The sequence below is a fragment of the Varanus komodoensis genome, unplaced genomic scaffold (genome assembly GCF_004798865.1).
Source record: "Varanus komodoensis strain SLA01 unplaced genomic scaffold, ASM479886v1 scaffold33, whole genome shotgun sequence".
Lineage (NCBI taxonomy): Eukaryota > Metazoa > Chordata > Lepidosauria > Squamata > Varanidae > Varanus > Varanus komodoensis.
The window spans coordinates 2,333,362-2,355,041 of NW_025335817.1; the positions used below are offsets into that span (position 1 = coordinate 2,333,362).

The 21,680-nt window shown below is 47.2% G+C and overlaps 1 protein-coding gene across 2 annotated transcripts in view; it reads right to left on the reverse strand.

Moving 5' to 3' along the window:
* Positions 1-21,680, reverse strand: part of RORA (RAR related orphan receptor A) — a 70,422-nt gene that overhangs the window by 24,462 nt on the left and 24,280 nt on the right. The window contains exon 2 of one of the 2 annotated variants that reach the window (XM_044438620.1): positions 5,741-5,826. In XM_044438620.1, coding sequence (XP_044294555.1) covers positions 5,741-5,826 — 86 coding nt within the window. Of the gene's footprint in view, positions 1-5,740; positions 6,316-21,680 lie in introns of those variants that run through there. The other variant, XM_044438619.1, reaches the window with a different exon arrangement.

The following is a 21,680-nucleotide window of genomic DNA, read 5'->3' on the forward strand; positions in this document are numbered from 1 at the left end:
TTAAAAATTATTTCTGCAAATGTTGGGTCAGTTTCAATAATGGCCGTTCAACTGAATGCCTGCAAGATGTTGATTATGAAAACAGCTAATGGCGCTTGAGAGCTGAAAGAGCTCGCACACAATTGCCCCATGTTATCTCTGGTCAAACAGGTTCCTCGGGATTTTGTTGAAAGAATATAACAACCAGCAACTCCCCCGTTTTCCAGAAGCACCACAAGCAGTGGCATTATTCCCTTCCAAAGCACGTTCTTCATAAACTCCAGGCTAAACTTTCCTTCCTTCCTCCCTTCCCTTCCCTTCCCTTCCCTTCCCTCTTTTTATACCACTCAATAACCAAAGGCTCTCTGGGTGTTTAAAGAAAGTTAAAAACATATAAACAAACAAAAACAAACAGGAAAACAGCATATGAAACAATAAAACAACACCACCACACAACTGCAATCAAATCAGTGCAGTACAGAATAAAATGCAAAACTAAAATTAAGATTTAAAGGTTAACTGTTAAAATATTGGGAGGATAAAAAGGGGTTTTAGTATGATTTTTAATATGAGTTTAATCGTTATACTTAGACACTGCTTCATCTAATGGCATCTCTAATAAATCAGTGACTGGCTCTCCCAGGCTCTTTCTCTTTACTTCAAAGCAGCACCGGGATGGCGGACAACCGGAGCGCCCGCTCAAGTTGGAAAGATACTTCGGGGATCCGGCTGCTTTTCCCGAGACTGAAGAGGTTTCAAAACCAGCGCGGGCGACGGGGTCTGCTCCACCTGCTGGGGGGCTGCAAAAACTCGCTGCTCTTCCAGCTGATGTTCCCAGCTAAGCCCAGCTGAATGATTTAAAAGTCTGCCGGGCCCCATTCCTTTGGCAGAGGCACCGAGCAGATCAGAGCAAGGTGCAAGTGAATGAACACGCTGACCTCAAACCTTCCTAGTATTTGTATTCATGGTGCGAGCGGCGTGGGTAGAGAGGCGGGGGGAGAGAGAGATTTAAAGGTTTAAAGAAAGGCAGAAGGTAATCCATTCCCACTGTCTTGTGACTTCGGATAGAGAATTCCATCATCCTGGTCAAAAGAATCAACGCTGCACCTCCAAGTATAACCACAGCAACAACGCAGACAGGACCTAGGGGCTGGAATTTTACACTGTATTTTCCTGTAGCTGCATTTCTATTGCTAACTAAGTTTATGAACTGGTGTGAACCACCCAGAGAGCTTTGGTGGCACAGAGATGGACAAGGACAATGATGAAGTTTGCAGAGACTGAAAAACTAGCGGATTGCGGATCAGCCCTAACAGACAGATTTCGCCCAGTGTTCACCGAAGCCGGGAACATCCAGAAAAATTGGGTGCTGCTTCCTGCCAGCGCAGACTAATTGTGTGTATTTGCCACTCTGACTGGCCAGGGTTTGCCGAGGTGCTGGGGACCGAAATGCGTTTCCACCCCAAGTGTTCGTATTGCACAACTGGAGTTGGCGAGGGCCAAGAAGGCCACTGGGTGCAAGACGGCTCACGCTAAGCCTTCCCTCCCAGAGGGCCGTCCAGCTGCACCTTGAAGGCCTCCAGTGTGAGAGAGCCCACCGCCTCCCCAGGGCACGGGCCCCACTCTCTCAGCAATCACGCGTGGGGATTTTTTCCTGATAGCTAGTGGGAATCCAGCTTCCCGCAACTTGAGCCTGTTATGTCCTGCACTCTGGGATGATCAAGAAGAGGGCCTGGCTTTCCTCTGTGTGACGACCCTTCAAGGACTTGGCGACCGCCCTCCTCTCTCCCCTTTTAGCTCCACACTGTTCACCTGCTGGAACCTGTGGGGCAACGGGGCCAGCAGATCCTCTTCAGGGGGCCCCTGCGTTCATTTCAGCCATTTTGCAGTAGGAAGTGCTCTTGGGAGGGGCTACACTGGAGGTCCACTCGCCCCCCCAGAGGGCCTGTCAACGGCCCCGATTCTGCCTGTTCCTCCTCTCAGGTTGTTGTTGTTATTATTATTATTATTATTATTATTAGAACATTTCTATGCCGCCCCTTGCCGAGGTTCAATCCAGCAGGAGGCAGGATGTTCTCAGACAGACAGCCAGAGCCATTCCTTTGCCCGGGGGCTTCATCTGCCTGCTCCCCTCAACATTCACCTTCCCCTGGCCCCTTTGCCCCCCGCCCCCGGTAGCCAGTCTCGCCTTTCCCACTAGGTTCCCCCCAAAACTGCCATACTCAGCCCAATCCTTCGTTTCCCGGCTCACGCCCCTGACACCATCCACCTCTCCCTTAAGGCACGGCTCCTTTCTCCCCCCTCCCCAGGGTCCCGGGACTCCAAGATGGTGACTGATGGAGACAGGGAGGAGAAGAACTGGCCGGTGGAGCTGCCACTGCGGCTGCAAAGCTGTGTTCACTGGCGTCTCTGGGAAGCAAGCAGAACTTGCCTGAACCCACCACATGCCTGGCTGATGTCCTGCTGACACACAGAGCGGTGTACACATATTGTAAATACATTAATGGAATAAGAAGGGACTTGCACTCTGCTCTTGCTTCCTACAACATTCGCCCCAAAGGCCCTTCTTACACATGAAGCCAAGAGTGGCAACAGTGCTTTGGGCTGCTGCAGACGGAGAACAAAAGACCTCACAGCTCCGCTTCCGCAGCGCCACACGCCTTTTTCCACACACGGTGCGCTCCAAATGCGCACACACCTGGGCTCCCAGGAAAGTCTTGCCCCGTCCATTTTTCATTTGCTGGTCAGCTTCAATGAACAACGCCAAAGAAGCTAAATCTGATGACATGAAGAGCTGTTTTCACCTGGACTATTAATAATGTCAAAAATCCATGTGCATGGGCAAATTTGTCTGCCCCCCCCCCCCCGAAGGAAAGGCAAGCATGCCCCCCCCCGCCCCCGAGCTCAGAGGGCGCTTTCTCTGCCTCCTTCCCTTCGCCATCCTTCGAGCGGGCCTGAACCACTAAGCCCCTCTTTGGTCTTTTGACAATTTTCATTTAATGAATTGATTCCTACAGTTCATTAACATGCCCACTTCCGCTTCTGTATACACATATGTCTTAATTAGCTGCTCATTGGCTGTTTAATTACAAGAAAACAGCCGACAGCTGCCTTGTTGCATCCTAATGGCAGACACTCCGAAGGGTTCACTCCACCAGCCTGAGACAACAAAGACTTATTCATAATCCCATGATTTATGGCTAACACTCACTCATTTCCACGTATCATTACATTCCACAATATTCCAGTAATTGCCAATTAGGAATCAGAGAGTTGTAGGTTTTTTCCCCTCTCTGATTCGTTTTTTTCATTTTCTAAAGCAAACTCTCTGAATTTATTTTTTAGACAAGCAAAAATAATTAAAAAAATCAGTGTTTGGATTGTAGAAATCTGGGCTGCTGGTGCTGGAAATGTGGGGACACGGTGCAAAGAATTTTGACCCATTTTATACAGAATTCTTGAGCCCATGTGTGACATGCCAATGACATTTTCATGGTCTTTCAAGAAAGGCCGCTGTCTTCGGTTTTGTGGGGTCTACAATACGTCATTGCGCTTCAAACATTTACAAAGGAGGACTGAATAAGTCACTTAACACTTGAGATACAACCTTGAAATCAGGGAAACTTTGTAAGAAAAGCTGTGCTGGATCAAACCAAAACCTGGTTTAGTCCAGATGCCTGCAGGAAACTCAAAGCAACTCACAAATGTACCAGCAACCTCCTGTTCCAGTTCCCTGGTTAACTTCTCCTCCATGAAGTTGCCCAACTTCCTTTTAAAGACCATCAAGTTGGTGATGCGCACGACATCCCGCGGAAGCGAATTCCACAGTATAAATACAAAGGCAGGATGAAAATAAATGCATCCCAACATTGGCGGTAGGGAGAATTGATAAGTTCGGCCTTAAGTGACCATTGTTTTCCTGCGTTCCCTAACATATCCAATCACAAGACAACGATATTGCAATCTGATGCACAACCTCCAAAGATCATGAAGCAGCTCTGGCTCCCAATCTTTCAAACAATTTACAGGCCAAATTCGTCAAAGAAGGAAGATGCATCTAGAAACGTTAGTTGCATCTGTTAGAAGTGCAATTAGTTTGGCTCACATTGAGAGCAGAGCGGGTTCAATAAATCTTCAAACATGCAAAGGAATTTGAGGCATCTTATGAAGGGAAGCTACTGTCCAGGGAAGAGCGGTGTGGAACTCAAACTGGGGAATATATTGGAATTATTTACAGACAATATGGAATTGAGGTTGCCAAGCAAATTATTTAGAGCAGTTAACACCTTGGCTGATCTCCCCTTCCTTCAAAGCAGAGCACAACAAAGCCTTTCTAATGAAAAGCCTTTATTAAAGTTGACCAACCATTGGCCATTGACCAAGCAAAGCTGCGCAAAACTGTTTTTCTTACCTAGCTTCTCACTTGACAGCTGTCAAGCCATGAGAAAGCCAAGAAATCTTACCCCATTTACTGGAGCACGGAATTTCAAAAGTTGCCCACAAAGGGGGTGGGGATGATTTCTTTTAAAATGCTTTTTTCACAGGGTTCATAGAAAACCCTGTTCAGCCCTGTGATTCCCCTCCTATTTTTTTTTTAAAAACCTTTGTTTTGACAGCAGTCAAAACGCCATGCTTCATTTTGGTCCCCTTCAGGTGAGCATTGGTATGTTTTTCTTTTTTCCAAAGGAAAGCTTGGTTAAAAGCTGGCAAGTGGCCTTCGTAGCACAGATGACTCTCCGCTTCTCACAACCCACAATCATGTCACTTGCCCAGGTTTGGGCGACTCACTGGGAGTTCAACACCCTCTGGAACAAGCCCTGGGTAGCCAAGCAGGGGGGCTGCCCAGAAGAAGCCAACCTGTGCAAACTTGTCCCAGTTGGCCAAACAAGACAGCCACCTTGGCCAGTTATCCACAAAGGATTGTCCTGGCATGTGGATCCAATCACAGACTTTTAAATACTTAGGACATCTTTTTATCTGAGAATGATGAATCTGACCAGGTATGCTTACACTAAAACACAGACTCACCAATTGTATTTCTTTGCAATCTAGTCCCTGACCGGATTAACAAGGGCAATCCAAGCTATTCCTGGAGCAAATGAGCAATGGATGACCTTGGGCTTAAAAGCAGCTGCTCCGTATTGCTCAGTTACTTATCGGGGTGTCCAGAGCACATAAGATGCAAAAAAATGGAGGTATGAAAAAAGTATCTGCAAGTTGAGTAAATACTCTGCATCAGATTATCACTGCTCTCTTCTCCCAGGCACTTAATGGCATGTGACGGGGTATGTCTGCAGTCCAGCTCTGTTTTTAATTGCAATTCTAAACTGTTTTGAGTTTGGTATATTAAAGTTTTATGCTGCATGTTTTTGTAAGTGTATTGTATGCTGTGTTTCATGATTGTATCTGTGTCTTGCCAATTGCTCTGAACTGCCCAGAGAGGTATAAAGATAATAATCATTTAGGATAATAATTATAGTTACATGTATAATATCAATAATAGCGACAATAATAATTTCAGTTTAGTTTCAGAGAGAAGCTTCAAAAAACCTTGTGTTCATGTAACAACTTAAGAACATATTATTTGGAAGGAATGTGTGTGATTAAGTCAAATTGTGCTTTAGAAGAGAAAAGCCAAGAAAATGTTTTACACTTGCTCAGGAGCAGGTGGTGAGGTCTAGCTGGATGCAAAGGCACAAAGGCAAGCCAACCAGCCCAAGGTGAGACACACCTGTTTCAGCTCTACAATTTCAAAGCTTACCTTGCAGCCCTCGCAGGTAATGACACCATAATGGATTCCTGATGATTTGTCTCCACAGATTTTGCATGGAATAATTTCAATTTGAGCTGCAACAGAAGTACACAACCGGTTAATTATATTTTCTTTTAAACACCTTAATAAAAAGCATTCCCTGATCAGCATTTGTACAGCAAAAAATAACCTGCTCAACATTCTACCGCATTAACTATTCATTGCTGAGCTGTGAGGGTTCCCCTAGGGCCTGGTACTAATTTAGGGTTGCTTGTTATATAATAGCTTTCAGGTTATTAAAATGGGTCATTTGAGAAGGTGCTTAAAAACTCACAGTACTGTCAGATTTTGTGGTTCAAAGCCACGAGGTGCGCGACCCCAGAGTTCCCACCTAGGCCAAGAAAAACACCACAAAGCAAGATGCCGCGTATGGTAGAACCCTAAAACATGCAGGGCAGCATGTAAAAAGACAAAAAAAATACACACACCTACACACAACTTGCAATAATTTCATAGCAAACTCAAACATCACTGGGAAAAAGAACCTGGATAGAACTGCGGTAAAGTTTGGCAGATGAAGGAAACCAGCATGTGTACCAGGTGAGTCTGCACCTCCAGGTAAGCCAGAGGTGCATTTCATCCTGTTTTGCCACGAATGAGCAAGTGTGCTGGTTCCCACTGGGGTTGGCCGGCTGGCCGGCCAGCCAGCCAGAGCGGCACTGCAACCTTGGGAAACTCTTCCTCCACGGACTGCTTCGAACGATGCCACCATGGCTCAGAATAATGCCTTGATGGAAACACTGGCTGATTCCTCCACGACCAGTGGAACACTATAATTACTAGCATCGGGCCCCATTTTGCTTCCGAAGGGCAGCTCCTTTCCCCCTTCCACCTACGTTCTGCCTCTGGGCACATCCCATCTAATTAAGCAGGACCCCGTCAGAAGTTTCTGCACCTCCCATTTGCCCCATAAAGGGCAAATTCATCGAATGCAAAACTGTGCACAAAGTACCCTATTTTCCTTACTTTTTTTCAAGTGAGGGAATCAAGTCATTCCCCCCACTGGCATTTTCTTCTTGGTGTGCAAATACTATTTTATGACACTGCATTGATAGATCCCCTGTTTTCCTCCTCCAAGGAACGCAAGGCAGCTCACCTAGCTCCATTTTATCCTTGCAACAACAACCCTGTGAGGGAGGCCAGGTGGGAGGCAATGACCGGTCCAGGCAGCTCCCTGGCCAGGTGAGGACTAGAACCCAGGTCGCCTCAGTTCCTGGTCCGACACACTCGCCATCACGCCCTGCTCTCAAGCAAGCGCTTGCTCATCTCTGGTTCAAACACAAACAAGCCAGACCGACAAACACCGGCAATCAAGGCGCAGCCCATACAGAGAGCACACTTTCGCAGAATTGTCCCACTGCTACTAAGACAGAATTCGGTGCGGACGTCCATCCACTGAAGCACCTTTAGAAATGAATACAAGCAGCAAAGCAGCGGTGCCTCGTAGATTTGTTTGCTACCACAATGGTGGTTGTTGTTGTTGTTGTTGTTAATCGCGAAGTCATGCCTGACCCATCACGACCCCATGGACAACACTCCTCCAGGCCTTCCTGTCCTCCACTGTCCCCCGGAGTCCACCCAAGCTCACACCAACTGCTTCCGTGACTCCATCCAGCCACCTCATCCTCTGCTGTCCCCGTCTCCTTTTGCCTTCAATCCTTCACGGCGTCAGGCTCTTCTCCAGGGAGTCCTTCCTTCTCAATAGGTGGCCAAAGTATTTGAGTTTCATCTTCAGGATCTGGCCTTGTAAAGAGCAGTCAGGGTTGATCTCCTCTAGGACTGACCGGTTTGATCGCCTTGCGGTCCAAGGGACTCGCAGGAGTCTCCTCCAACACCACAATTCAAAGGCCTCAATCCTTCGGCGCTCAGCCTTCCTTATGGTCCAGCTGTCACAGCCATACATTGCAACTGGGAAAACCATAGCCTTGACTATACGCACTTTTGTTGGCAGGGTGATGTCTCCGCTTTTTAGTATGCTGTCTAGATTTGCCATAGCTTTCCTCCTCAGTAGCAAGCTTCTTTTAATTTCTTGGCTGCAGTCCCCGTCTGCGGTGATCTTGGAGCCCAGGAAAATAAAATCTGTCACTACCTCCATTTCTTCCCCATCTATTTGCCAGGAAGTGAGAGGACCGGATGCCATGATCTTAGTTTTATTAATGTTGAGTTTCAAACCAACTTTTGCGCTCTCCTCCTTCACCCGCATCAAGAGGCCCTTTAGTTCCTCTTCACATTCACCACAATGGTAACAGTTCCCAAATAACAACAAATACGATAACTGTGGGATAACTCTAGCCTGAAGCCACAATTCAGGATAATTCTAATCCAACAGGGATATGAACTCATGTTGGTTCATATGTCTAAGGATAGTTTCTTAAGGCTATGCCAGCAGTGGCACTCTGGCACTGAAATTCAAGCAGCTGCTACAACATCTCGGGAGAACTGGAGATTCTCAAAGGTTGTCCTGGAAGTTCTTACTGGCAAGCAGACGCTTACTCTCCCAATAAGTCCCGACCTTTTCTTCAGCAAAAAGACAGTGGGAAGTTTGGATTTGAGGCTGATCTTTCAACGGCAAGGAAAAACAACAGCGCACAGGAGAAATATGGAGTTACTCCCAGTGATGGGAACATTTTCTCCTTACCAGGATCAGAGCAAGGAGATCGATGTGGAATGAGGTTGCCCGCAACAGCAACCTGTTGTAGCTGTGGGAGCCAATCGCTAGGCCGAGTGAAAGAGGGTACCTCAACCGGACACAACAGTGCAAACCAAAAATCCAGAAGTTTTAAGTTCCAAACTTGTTGAAGTTAGTGGTCAACTGCAGCAGGTTTGGGCAAATCTGGTGTGGACAAATCTGGTATCAGGCACGGTTTCATCTTTTCTTCTTCTTTCAGGACTGTTGGATATGAAGACAAGTTGAAACTGTGTGGGCAGCTTCTGAGGAAGTCTCACAAGCCAGAACAGAGGCTGAATAAGATTTCTGATGTACGAACCCCACACTTTCCAGGTCTCCTTCCACGACTAGCCAGAGCAGAATAAATCAGGCCACATAAACAAGAACAGATACATCTGCCCAGAATTCATACAGGGAGTTGGAACTCGGTTTTCCTGGTGCAGAACTGGGTTTTTTCTTCCGTTTCCTTTTAATCCAGTGCGCACGAGCGCGCAGTTGCGCCGCAAGTTCCTCCGCAGCTTTGGTCAGCCCACCTGGAACAGGAGGGAACCTCGCAAAACGCAGCAAGAGTTGGCTCTGGTCCTGGGAAGCACTTAATCAGCCACTAAATGTATTTACGATTTGAGCTAATCATATGGTTAAATCAAAGCCACAGTTTGTGGCTTAATATCCTTCCCTGCGCACTTGTTCTGTTGTAGTGAACCTGTTAGTTCAGTTAACCTGTCCTTTACCTGTTCGGCACAGGTGAGCCACTGTTTTATACTTCTTTGTACATGTTGCTCACTTTATATTTGTTTTGTATGTCATGCTTGTCCAGTTTGGTCATGGACTGCAGAAAACAGACCTGGCTGCATTAGGAGGTATATCAGATCTGCATTTCTTCTTTACCTTTTCCCATTAATTGATAGAATATTTAGACGGCCTTTCAGCACAAGAGCACTAGCCATAAAATCTAGATTAAAAACAAGCTCTTAATTAAAACAACCAATAGATCAGAACCACAATTGAAACAAAAGAAATAAACAGCACCAACCAATTAAATTGTCCTTCAGCGGCAGAGCAGCCTAGATAGAAAGAGGTTCAAGTGTCGGACTGGAACTCAGGAGAGCAAGTTCTGGCCCTCACTTGGCCTTGAAGTTCTCTGGGGGACTTTAGGCCAGCCACTAACTCTCAGCCGAACCCACCTCACAGGGTTGTTGTGAGGAGAAAACAGAGAGGAGGAGGAGGCTGCCTTGGGTTCCTTGCAGGAATGAAGGTGAGACATACATTAATTTCCCAAAGCAGAAACATGTGTGTTTGTTGGTTGACAAGTGACAAAGAGCCAACTAGTGCCTCTCAGCCCCAGAGCCAGGAAGAAATGGGGGGGGGGTGCCCCACTGGTGAATGGCACCAAAAGATGGGCCTTCCCGAAAGGTCTTCAAACCTGGGTGGTTTAGTAGAGGGGACAGTATTTATAAAGTGATCTGGATGCTGGTCTCAAATCGTGTGAGGCAAATGGTACCAAGCACTTTGAACCATGCCTAGAAAAGGACCCAAAATCCAAGAAGCGGATGGAGCAGCAGAGATGTGTGTTCCCCGTAACCCGGTCAAGAGTCTGGATGCAGAACTGTGGACCAGTGAGACTCTGAATCAGCCACATCCTGCCATGCTCAGCCCGGACTTCTCCACCTCACTGCAACCTTTCAGGAGAGCATCGACAAAACAGCTGAACCGCCAGCAACCGGCAGCTGAATTCTACTCTCCATCCAGAAGGCGTGTTCCCCATGGAGAGCGGACGGGCCGGCCTCAATGCAGCTATGATGCTCACTCCAAAATTATCTTTGCGGCTTTAGCAGCCCTCAGTTTGGAGGTGAGCAGCCCAAAAAGGCAGCATTCTCCATGAAAAACCCATCAGGTCCAGAATGGGGCTGGGGCCACCGGGCCATGCAAGGAAGCAACGCTGGGACAGAAGCAAACAGAAAGGAGAGAGAAGCCTGGTGACCGCAGGAAAACCAGCTTGCCTGATAAACCCACAAAACCAGAGCTTCTAAAATGACAAAAATGTGCAGTACTCCAAAGCCTCAAAGCGACGCTTGTACAAACGGAAGGAGGTCACAAATATAAACAGCATCCCTGTATTAACTGCTATACGTGTCACAAAGACAATTGCGTGTTCAGAACGCTGCATTTTCTCTTCTAAGCCTATTGAATAAACATGCTGTCATACATAGGCAGCAGCACTCATACATATTTAGCAGCGCAAACGAGAATGCCACATGTTACGTGGTATCTGAAGGAATGCAACCAGCTGAATTAAGCAAGAAATTATTTGACTGCAGAACGTTCTAATCTCAATGCATTTTCAGCTCCATTACCTGAATAATTTGCTCTCTTGTGCACCCTAAAGTAATTTGCAATGATTAAGTACTGCTCACCTAAATCAGCTGAAGCTTACAACAACATTCTGGTGGCGGCAGGTTCCGACATGCCGGGTTCTGATGGTGAGCGTGCAGGAGCAGGCAGTCCCCGGAAGACTGTGAGCAGCTCCTTGTGCAAAACCCCACCTGCCTGAACCCTGACAGGCCAGTGAGATCGACTGGCTGAAACTCTCTGACTAGGAAGGTGTGCTTCTAAATGCGGCGCCAATCTTCACGCCTGTGCTCATATGCAAGAATTGCATAGAAATCCTTATTATTTCATTGACCCCCTCTTTCAACATACAGCCCGCCTTTCTGCACAGACCGCACGAGGTGGCTATTGAAAGAACAACAGTAACATCCTTGGAAGACTTGCAGATGGCCAGCAGGAGTCTTAAGAGGTGTCCTGTCCCACAGTGGAGGAAAGCAGGGAGTTCCTTTCGCAAGAGGAAAAGCCCTGCAGATCACAGAGGTATTAAGTTTTTTTCCTTTAGAGCAGGGTGGGCAATTAATTTTCCTCTGGGGCCACATGAGAAACTTGGACAGTTGTTAAGGGCCGGACCAATACACTTACAGCTCTGCTCAATATCTCTCTCTCTAAAAACAGTAAATGAAACGTTACAATGATACCATGAAAATGCGGAGCACAGAACAACACTATTTAATGAATATTCACAAAAACATTAACATTACGTGAAAAGCAAATAAAATCAATTCAATTTAGCAGATCCTTCAAAATAAAAGCAGTGCAGTTGTATTGCTTGCATCTGTATTACGACGATACATATTTGCATTGACTTTTACTTTGCCAGGGAGCGCATGCGGGCCAGGCAGGGTCAGCCATCGGGCCGGATGTGGCCCGCGGGCCGTATGATGCCCAGGTCTGCTTTAGAGCAACTCCTCCGATTTTCGCCCTTGCATACATAATGCTGCAGATTTTGTCAATGGATTAATAAAGTGAACCACGTGCGTTTCACAGTGCAATCCGACGCTTACGTACTCGGAAACGGCCGTGAGTTCAGCAGGGGAGACGGCTGAGTTATGGGCCGTCCGCGACTTCCAGCCCAAACCCCGCCAGCCAGGTGGGAAGCGTGCAGGACAGTTTGGGGGATCCCCTCCTGCTCTGAAACCGAGGGGGAGATTAGCTAAGAGGGGTGAGATGGGCCCCTCGGCCCGTCGCCCCACACATTCTGGTTTGGGGCTGACCACTGGCATGAAAAATAGCAGATCCGCGGAGCTTTGTGATGCGTAGGAGAAAGCGATTCTGTAGCACCACACAGAATAAGAAGCAAAAGAAAGGGCGAGTCTTTGCCCAGGGGAACCCATGGGATAAATTAGAATCCAAATTTATAAAATAATGGGCAGCCTGCCTCACTTACACCCCCCCTCACCCCCGATCGGCTGCCGAAAGAGCTACCTCCTCCTTCCTAATGGGAAAAACCTCAGGAGGCCGCAAAGGCCTTGTGTACACAACCGTATTTTGACAAGATTACACGCCATGCGAGCGACGGCCGGGGGGACCGTTGCAACAACAGACGTGCAGGCCTTGGCGCTCAGCAGGCGCGAATCCCTCGGCGACGGCGGCACACGAGCACCAGCTGCGAGGAAGACGCCCCGAATTCCGCAGTGGGGTTCGCCAAAGGAGATTCCGCGGCTAGAGGTCGCTTGCTGACGGGGCTCGGCACCCACGCGCAGAGATGCGCCGGGTGCACAGGGGCTGCAATCGCCACAGCATCTGCTCACATTGCTCTTGAAGGATTAAGGCCCCAGTTGGGAACACGGATGGGCAGTGAGGCCCAGTGGTTAAGCGCACAGGACTGGGACTCAGGCGACCCGGGTTCTAGTCTCCGCTCGGCCATGGAGCCAACTGGGTGGCTCTGGGCCAGTTGCAGGTGCTCAGTCCAGCCTACCTCACAGGGTTGTTGTTGTGGGGATAAGATTGAGAGTGTGGGGAGGAGGACGATGACGACGAGAGGATAATTATGCATGCTGCCTTGAGTTCCTTGGAAAGAAAAAGGGCAGGATAAAAAAATAATAAATGAATAAAGACTATGGAATGCGCTCCCTAGAGAGCTCCGCCTGGCACCATCGTTATATGTTTTTTGTCGCCAGGTTAAGACCTTTTTATTTGGCCAATATGTTAACACATATTTATTATTTATTTATTTATTATTATTAAAACATTTTTATGCCGCCCCATTCGCCGAAGCCTCGGGGCGGCTTACAACAAAAAAAATTGTTAACACACAGTAATTTATTTATTTTATATAATGCTCAGTGTGGAATAGTTAACTTATTTCATTGAAGACTGAAATAATGTTGCAAGCCATCCAGAGACAACAGTAATGGACGGCCTACAATTTTTTAAAATAAATAAATAAAGAGGCTGGGTTGTTAGCATCCTCCTTTCGCTTCTAAGAGGTGCCGCTTCTTTTCTTTGCAAAAGAAAAAGGGAACAGAGAAGGGCAGGTGACCTAAAGAAAAGGCTGCTATAGATAACAGCAGGCCATGCTACGTAAAGGCCCATAGGGATAGATAGAACTTATAGCCGTATGTTTAGTGTTATGATTTATTTAAATCTTACATGAGAAAACTGCAGTATTTTATTTTATTTTCCCATTCCCCTTCCTTTCACTGTGCTGCTCAAGGTTGGTTCTGCAACGCACAATGAAACAATTTTAAAAATGATCAGGACACTGGCGCAGCTCCCCTCTGAGGAACAGTTGTCACATTTGAGGCTTTTTAGCTTAGGGAAAAATGGGGAGGAGAAGCTGCAGCTTAGTGGTACAGCTCACACTTCGCACGCCAAAAATTTGTAGACATCTGGCATCAAAAATTAAATGCTGGGGACGCTGTCACTAAAAGTCTGCTTTGCTTGGCAATATGAACACTTGCCTCCGCCTAATTTTTATTTCTGCTTTATTGACCATCTTAAAGAAACGCGAAAACTTGAGCGGTGTTTTGCAAATACCGGCTCAGCCAAGTAAAGGAATGATGGCTTTATTATTCGGAAAGGCAGGAAAGAAAATTCTGCCCTTGTCCATTAGATGTCACTGCAGTCAACAGAGTTGGGAAGAAGTTCCTTAAGTTGCTGTGCAGCGCCTTTGCTTCGAGGAAGGTTTGGTCCGTTGGCCCATTCCTGCTCGAGCGCAATACAGGCAGCAGGTTCCGGATTCCCCCTGCCTGGCTTAGGATCCCCTCTTTCTGCAGCAAAGACAGCCCTGCAGCAGGACAGCTTCCAGACGGCTGGGGGCTGAGAGAATGGCCGGGGCTGGGAGCTGTGCCCGCCTCGGCTCTCCTGAGAAACACCCCCCCCGGTTGAAGCCCCCTCCCCATACCTGCACAGCTTGGTCATTCTCAGAGGCTGCCTGCCCACCCGGGCGACCTGGCCTGGAGAGAAGCATCTCCGCATCTGGAATCGGCCCATGTTCTGAGCCCACACCTGCTGCTGCTCCTCTGAGCCCCGATCGGCGAGCCCCAGAAACAAGCATCCAGAGCAACTGCCCTTCCCACATGCCCCCACAGGGGGCCTCGGGGGGCACCCAGTGGAATGACAGGAGGGCTTCCGAATGTGCAACGCAGGCCAGGCCTGCACAGAGACGGGGGCAGCGGAGGGGCCGCCCCAGCTGCCTGATGCGGGTGACGACCGCCACTGCTCTGGCCCCGCCCTCACCCCACCTTCGCCCCTCGCCCCCAACCCCACCAAGGCAAGCTCCGAGAGCACCTCACCCGCCCTGGCTGCCCGATCGCACACCACGCACCGTTCTGGCAAAGCCTCGGCAAATCACCCTTCCATGGCTCAAAGCCGCGACTTGGAGAACTCTTTGAGCAAGGAATTCATCTCACACTCTAAAAGAGGGAAAAGAGCCTTGAGGCCTTGCCGAATTTCGGCAAGCACGAACCCTAAAATAGGAAAGCAGTTGAAACAGAAGCAGAGACGATGAATTTGAAAGTTGATCTCCCACAATGTTCGAACGCCTGAGGCTGGCAGTGTCATAAAAGTGTGACAAAGCGAAAGTGGCCTTCATCACCTTTCCAGCATGGTGCTTTTTCAAGTGCAAGCACACACGCTTCTCAGCCTTCAGCCGTGTGTAAGACTCCCAACACAGAACCAATAAACAGGGATTTTGCAGCTGCTGCAGCTTGAAAAGGTACGCTGGTACCAGTAAAACTGCTGGGCTGCGCAAGCGAGGAAGGCGAAGGACAACCACATAACTTGGATCGGTCCTAAGAGTCCAGCGCAGTCAAGTGTCAACAGTGAACCTGCAGTGAACGGAAATGCACAGACCTCTAAGAGAAATGAAGTGGGGCAGGTTCCGGCTTCCCACAGTGAAAATGCTGTGAGTATGTATGAAGAGGAAAACTGGGTGGTCCAATGGAAGCACTTGTGGAACTCTGGCTGGGAAGCACAAAACATAGCTCAACTCTTTGGTCTAGCATCCCCTGTCACGGGACTGTCAACAAAGGAAGTTGCTGAATGCCTTTGTGGAAGATGGGTCCATCAAGGCCTGAAACCCACCAAGGCCAATGGAGCCACCATTTTAACCACAGCGTGGCTCCCACCTCGCAACACGGGCCGGTGCAGTGGGAAAGGCAACGTGGGAAACATGATGTCTGAACCAGGCTCTGCTGAAGTCCGTTGCCCACCCAACACATCCTCATCCTTGGTCCAAATGCGGTTACAAGCACCTTTGATTTGCTTCTCAGTAGACATGCACAGGATGGTGCTGAAAACAGGCCGTAAATAAACTCAGCCTGCACTAAGAATATATGAAAATCTGTGCTGGATCAGATCAAGGGTCCATGTAGTCCAGCATTCCATAAACATGAAGGCAAACCAGGATCCCTCCGGGAGGGGTGGGTGCAAGACCTCCGCCTGCCCAAGCTCCAGGTCTCCTGGTGGGCACCCTCCTATGAACTCATCCCTGGCAGCAAGGCCCATTCATCCCAATGGTACTTGCATCTGAAACTCCAAGCAGGAAGTGGCTAAGGCGCAAGATGGGAATATACCTGCCTGTTTGGAACACGGCCAGGTTCGTTACCGAATTACAGAACGAATTAAAGTGGACCTTTCTATATAAGCATGCTTATTTTTTTAAAAAAAAACACCCTCAAATTTCTCCCCACTTGTGGCCCTAGGCAGGGAACCCAAAGAAGCGATTCAAATTGCAATAAAACTGGCTATAGGATAAAAGCAGTTTAGGCTGCTCTCCTCCGGATGCAGGTCCTACAACCCCAGTATACCATGGTGCATTCGGTATCACAAAAATGAAGCTACAGAAATATATGCAAATGGCTTTACTCAATTAATTAAATTGTTGCATCAGTAGCATTAGACGAGAGGCCTAATTGAAAGCGCAAAACTTTCTCGGAGATTCACGCAGCTGCAATTTTCAGCAACGCCACTTTGCCGCACAACAAGAGCCTTGGATGTCTCGCATTTGTGGTGCATCTCCTTCCAAGTAAGCTAAAGTTAACTTTAACATATTTAACATGAACTAAATCTGTTTAATGCCCGTCTCCAAAATGACAGTGGTCCCTGTAATCTGCTTTAGATAAAGAAGTGCCAAGATTAGTGATTACATAAGCCCATCACTGAGCACAGAAACAATAATCAGATCAACCTTTTTTTTATTTGTGCACAAAGGCTATTAGAATCAGCTGACGCTTCACAATCCAATTTAACGTTGCTAAAAAACCCTTTACGCTGTCCCTGTTTGAGATTGGACAAACTCAAAGTTTGCAGAGAGAATGGCTATTGTTCCCTCACCCATTTTGCCTTTGGCCAAAAATTTAATGAAATGCGTGTGGGGAAATAATACTTAAAAACAATAAGTGGAATTTTTATTGTTGAATGAAGAATACGAACAGAACCCTCCCACGCAAAAGCAGGAAAAAATAACATAACAAAAAACTTTTCCATTAAAAGTAAGTATGCACTGAGAAGAGGCTTAGAATGAAAGCAAACTAGTTTTCCCGTTGCCAAAAGGAAGAAAGGAACCTCTGTTGTTTCAGACTTTACCAGTGGCGGTAGGAACGGGGAGATTTTACCTAAAGTGATTCTTGATCCTGTAATACTTAAAAGCCTTCACTGAGTCAATATTTGTGGCACCGCAGATGGCAAAGTTACCGTGACAGGAACACTCAGGGACTCTAGAATTTGGTCTGTGGACGCCCCCAGCCATCACAAATCTGTGAGACCAGGAGGTCGCAAACTCCACAGGCCTTATTTCATGGTGGAGACAGGTATCAAGAAACAGGTTGTGGCGGTTTTACATTGGCTCAAACACCAGAAGAAAAATGCTGCTGTGCATACAGGAATTTTTGGTTGGTTTTTGGAGGGGTGGGAGAGGTGGAGCTCAAGCAGAGGAATATTAGCCATCACAAACCTGTGAGACCAGGGGGTCGCAAACTCCACAGGCCTTATTTCATGGTGGAGACGGGTATCAAGAAACAGAGGTTGTGGCGGTTTTACATTGGCTCAAACACCAGAAGAAAAATGCTTCTGTGCATGCAGGAATTTTTGGTAGGTTTTTGGAGGGGTGGGAGAGGTGGAGCTCAAGCAGAGGAATATCAGCTAAAGCTGACCAGCTAGGCTGGGCTTGTGCTCCAGGCAGAAGGTACTGAAGAAGGAACAAGCCGAGGTGGAATGTGGTTGTTAGGGAAATGGGGTTTCATCATATGGAGCTCATTCCAGGCAGAATAGTTTCCCTGCTTTCTAAATGGAAAAGAGCAACCCGTATCTTCAAGGTGGGCCCCTTGGTCCAGGGTCAAGCACCCAGAGCATCTGGTACCGCTCAACGTGCCTCTTCACCTGACACTGCATCTCTGGATTAACGATGCCACTCTGTCCCTCTCGGCACTGGCCTCCCTCTGGGTTCCTCAGCCTTGGCATTCCAGTGGCAGAGTCTGGCCCTGCCTCTTTGCCGAACTCAGAAGCTGTGTCCGCAACCTCGGAAGGCTCTTTTACAGGAGGGTAGGTCTGATTGTTACACCACACGTTCCCGAACTGATGGCCATCGTGTGAATTTGCCTGGTCTAGAACAAGACCAGGTCTAAAACTCGCGGTCGGCCTCACTGGTCTAGAACAAGACCAGGTCTAAAACTCGCTGTCTGCCTCACTGGTCTAGAACAAGACCAGGTCTAAAACTCGCTGTCGGCCTCACTGGTCTAGAACAAGACCAGGTCTAAAACCCGCGGTCGGCCTCACTGGTCTAGAACAAGACCAGGTCTAAAACTCACTGTCTGCCTCACTGGTTTAGAACAAGACCAGGTCTAAAACTCGCGTCGGCCTCACTGGTCTAGAACAAGACCAGGTCTAAAACCCGCAGTCGGCCTCACTGGTCTAGAACAAGACCAGGTCTAAAACCCGCGGTCGGCCTCACTGGTCTAGAACAAGACCAGGTCTAAAACCCGTGGTCTGCCTCACTGGTCTAGAACAAGACCAGGTCTAAAACTCACTATCTGCCTCACTGGTCTAGAACAAGACCAGCCACCCAGTCACCTGCTTAGATCTGTAAAGTTTCCAACCAGGATTGCTCATGAGAAACACAAGAATATGCCATTCCCGACTTTAAATGTCACACTTTATTTTTATGCAAAATGTAGATCTTTGTACATAATGCTTCAGAAACCTTTGCGACGATGCAACCTGAAAGCTCAGACGGGGGTCGCTGCATAAGGCAAAATGCACCCCTGGTTATCCGACTGCCATCTAGTGATCTGCGAGAATCAGCCAGCCCAGTTCTCAGAGATTTCTGGGCTGTTTCTCTTGGCAGGCACAGAATTACACTGGGAGAAGATGGGAAGGTCTTTCATTACAGTTCTTTGGATCCTATGAAGAGCTTGAGAAAGAATTTGCCATTCCTTTTTCATGCAACATCACCAAATTAGCAACCTCTGAGCCGATACGCACCCTGGAATCTAGTTAAACATTGACTATTGGCATGTTTCCCAATTTTGCGATCCAAGTTTGTATATGCAAAATAATAATAATAATAATCCCAACCCATGTACAAAACGATGCACACAAACGTCTTTGCAAGGTAGAATTTGACAGCATATAGATAAAAGTTGATAAACATTTATAAAATGAGTAATGTACATGAAATTATATCCGAACTTGTGTGGGCCTAAAAGCCACAAAAAAGGATGGAAAAGGAGAAGGAATGAACTTGATTTTGAAAACAAATTAGGGAATGAAAAAATCAGATGGTGGAGAGAGACTCGCAGGCCTTTCCAGTTCTGCTGAGTTTCGTGTGCTAGACATGGCTGATGACCTGTGACGCTGCTTAATGTTGTCATTACGTTGGGGCTGCAGCGTAACGAATTGTTAGGAATGGTATACTGTACTGTTTACTCTAACTGTTTCAATGTTATTTTGATTATTTATTTATTGAAAAAGGGATATCTAAATAAAATAAAATGTATTTATCTAACCAAGTAATTCTTGTTTATATTCAAAAGGACAACTTGAAGTGGTCAACAACATCAAAATATCAAAACGAAAAAGTTCACAGTTAAATGTTTAAAGCATGTCTCTTAAAAACATTTTTAAAGTTGACTTAATAATTAGGATCGTCGATGTTGCGGAAAGTTGTCCCGTTGTTCAACTGTATCCTTTTTCCAAACATTTTGCTTCTTCGGACGTCTTCCTCCAAGAACCTTATGTGGCTTATGTCTGGCACCATTTCCCCAACTCTGCGACCTTAAAAGTATGATGTTTGCTTGTAGGTCAAACTTTTTGCGGACCGTTCATATTTTGGGACAGCCTTTCATAATAGCAAGAAAGGATGCATGTGCCCATAGGTCCTTTTCTCAAGTTCTTTGGTTCTTTTCTCCTAAGAACCAAAATTGCCATAGACGTTTTCTTCAGCTGTAGTGAGATTTTGCAGTCCCCTGAGGGGCTGGACCGAAATAAGAGCTGGACCAGCTGAGAGGTTTTGGGACAGTGTGCGATAGATGAGCAAAGATCTCTGACTCCCAGTTTCTCAATAGCAGCAGCAACTCTGTAACTTGCCTCTAATCCTAAATTATACTACAGAAATTAAGAAAGCTCTGGGGATCCATGACCTCTCACAAATATTTCTGTGAGAGGTTCATGAGCATCAAAGAAATTCTTGGGCCTGAAGTTCTTTAATTCTAGCTGAGCATCTTTTCTGCCAGGCTGTTGGTGGATCTGATGATGGGGGTGTCTAAAATAATGCAATGGTGTGGAGACAGTGGAGAGGGAGACCTTTTTCTGCCTCTCCCATAACACTCGAACCCAGGGTCATCCCATGAAGCTGATGGGTGGGAGGTTCAGGACAGATAAAAGGAGAGACTTCTGCACACAGCATAGCATTAAACAATGGGTTTTGTTGCCATAGGAAGCGTGACTAGCAGAAACCATCCTGCAGAGCTATACTGACGCTGCGCAAATTTTTCTCCTTGGGTGAACGAGTGCATGAGAAAATGCAAACATGAGAAAAGACAGATGCAAGCGTAATTGTGGATTCAGCCGTAAGCTGGAGTATTCACACAATTAAAAGTTTTGAATGTCTGGTCTGCCACATTAATGGAAAGAGGAGCTGTCAAAACCTTTCAGGAGAGTCCATCCAATCACTACAAACCGAAGGGCATCATCAAAAGGGACTCATTTTAAGCTCAGCCCCTAAAGCCATCCCAAGACATTCTGTAGGGGATGGGACAGAAAAGCTTTTAATTAATAAATAAAATAAAAGCCGACATGCTTGGCCGCCACATCTTATGCATGTCATGAGCGGAGCCGGCTAGAGCTGGGGGTCAGACTAGATGGCCTGGGAGGCCTCTTCTGACTCATTCTGTTTCTATTCTTAAGATGATCTGAGAACCAGAAGTGCTAGAAGAATGCACCAAACCCAGAACCTGGGAACCATCCAGAGGGTGCGTTAGGTGGCGAAGTTGCATTTTTAATGTTGCTTTTTGGTTTGGGCGATTTCTGAAGTGGCAGCGAATGGGGATTTTCATCCGCATCTCTGTTTGCCATTTTCAAACCCCACAGTGAGAAAGGGCTCCGTAGGAAAACCATCCTCTCCACAAACTAATTCAGATTCAAGCAGATGACATGCACAACACTAATTATCCCCATTTAACCTCTGAACTGCACGCATATGTCTTGCGTGTGTGTTTGCGTACGGTCAGCACAATAAAGAGTATGCGTTAAAGCAAGATTTAAGTGGTTCCTTCACCTTTCCCTGGAAATTGTCCCTGGCTACCTCACAGTTTGACTCTGTCCTGCTAGAGTCTGTTATAAAACCAATTTTCAAAATCAGGCAGTCTATCAGTACATTCCCATTTCCAAGGGGGCTTCTAATGTTGTGAAAAAGCAGCATTTCTCTAGAAAGAGAACAGAACTGTCCTTTGTCCTTCCCTGAGCTCAGCCCACATAACTCACTGCTGAGAAAATTTGTACACTGTGTGCCAAGCCTTCAAGGTAAGAACGTGCGACTGATGTCTCCAGGACTTGCAGGAAACCCCCGTTTGGATACCTGGAAGACAGAAATGGGGCTCAGGCTGTCGCTTGCAGAGGATGCGCCGGGCTGCAAGCAAGGACCTTCCAGAGCCTTCGTCTCAATGGGCTCGACACTGGCAGGGACACTTCTGGCATGGCCTTCCCGTTGGCTTAAAGCTAGGCTGAACCAGCTCAACCCATCCTGGCCTAATTTGAGCCCATGCATTTTAATGAGTATCCTCCAAGTAGGACGAATACGGGATACAACCCCCAGATCTGCTATTGGCCAACGCTTGCGTTCTCCGAGAAGATGGTTGCTTTCCTAGCAGTTATTGTCCATCGATACCGTCAACG